The 1,518-nt window shown below is 54.1% G+C and overlaps 1 protein-coding gene across 1 annotated transcript; it reads right to left on the reverse strand.

Moving 5' to 3' along the window:
- Window positions 1-372: 372 nt before the first annotated feature.
- LOC119308226 lies at window positions 373-1,208 on the reverse strand. Its single transcript, XM_037584346.1, has one exon. The coding sequence runs from the start codon at window positions 1,083-1,085 to the stop codon at window positions 612-614; it is 474 nt and encodes a 157-aa protein (XP_037440243.1). The 5' UTR covers window positions 1,086-1,208; the 3' UTR covers window positions 373-611.
- Between the last annotated feature and the right edge of the window lie 310 nt (window positions 1,209-1,518).

The following is a 1,518-nucleotide window of genomic DNA, read 5'->3' on the forward strand; positions in this document are numbered from 1 at the left end:
ATGTTTTAACGGCAATAAAATTTCCACGACACAGAACTACAACGTAACCAGTACTGCTATGCTGATAACAATTATAGCGCTTAATTTTCTCCACCATTAGCTAGAAATGGAAACATGCTATGATCCAAATCTAAGAAGACATGATCAACGATAGTAGACTAAGCACAAGCCTCTGAGCAGATAGCCAATTCAACAATCCTTTGGCGTCCAAAATGCAACCACCAAAGAATTTCATTATGCATCTTCGACCTGATTCTCTGCATCTGGCACTATAGAAGCTAGGAGCCCAACATAATTCGTCAGGAACAGCATTTCGCATAGAACCCAGGCCTAGATTTTTCACTTCATCGTGAAACACAACATACGAACTGATTGAACAAACATAATGGCCAAAATTTCCATATATATAATGTGATGGAATGGAACAGCACTGTTATTGTCGTGTTGTAATTCTCGCTCACTCATCTCACCTCACCTCTTTACTTTTCATCCCCTTCCCATCGGGGAATGAAATCAAAACTGCCGGAAACGCAACGGATGGAACTAAAGGGGGGAATTAACAGAAGTCAAAACTTTATCGCGAAAGCGACGAGGCGACTCGCCTCCGCCTCTCAGTCGAGGAAGCCGGTGCGGCGCAGGACGGCGTTGCGTACGCGGCGGAGGTCGCGGCCCTTGAGCGTCCTCCCGGCTCCCTCCAGCACCGAGCTGTGCGCTGCCGCGCGCCGCGCCACGATCTCGTGCGGCGGGACCATGGCGTCCCCGTCGTCGCCGCCGCCGACGACGTGGGACCACCTCCCTCTCCGCGCCGCAGCATCCGAAGGTATGCGCACCGGAGCCGACCTCGCCGCCGACGACGGGGTCAACGCGGCCTTCTCCGGGACGGCGCGGGCGGCGGATCGGACGGCAGGGCCGCCCGCGCGCTTCTGCTTCTTCTTAGCCTCGTCATCGGGAAGCGCGGCGAGGAGTCCGGGAGCTGAAGAGGCGGGCCAGAGGACGTCGAGCTCGAGGAGGTCGCCATCTGCGGCCGTGGCAGCGGCGCGGACGGGGGTGGGCATCGGGGGGCGGGACAGCAAGAGGCGGTCCATCGTTGTTATCCGGGGATCACCAGTACGGCGGATCTCCGGCTACGTTGCGGCGCTCCGGCATCGGAGGTCGGAGAAATGGGGTGGGGTGGGTTGGGCGTGAACGAGGACACGATACCGGCGAGGGGAGGTGGGTGCGCGGCGGAGTTGTTATAGGGAGGGAGGAGGTTGGTTTCCTCGTTTGCACTTGGGCCCTTACTTGTCTTCTGAATACATCGTTAACCCTCTCTCCATGAATTTAGAACTAGTTATACAATATCTTTACGGAAATGTTAACGCCCACATGTGTGGGCGTTTGCACATCGCCCACACGCCTCCATCACCACTCATTTTGCCACGTATGAATAGATGACATCAGCAGATTTTTTTTTGGTTTTCGGCTTAAAAATGTTGTATCTCCTAAATAAAAAAGAGAACTAAAAATCCGTTTTCACCA

The sequence above is a fragment of the Triticum dicoccoides genome, chromosome 5B (genome assembly GCF_002162155.2).
Source record: "Triticum dicoccoides isolate Atlit2015 ecotype Zavitan chromosome 5B, WEW_v2.0, whole genome shotgun sequence".
NCBI lineage: Eukaryota > Viridiplantae > Streptophyta > Magnoliopsida > Poales > Poaceae > Triticum > Triticum dicoccoides.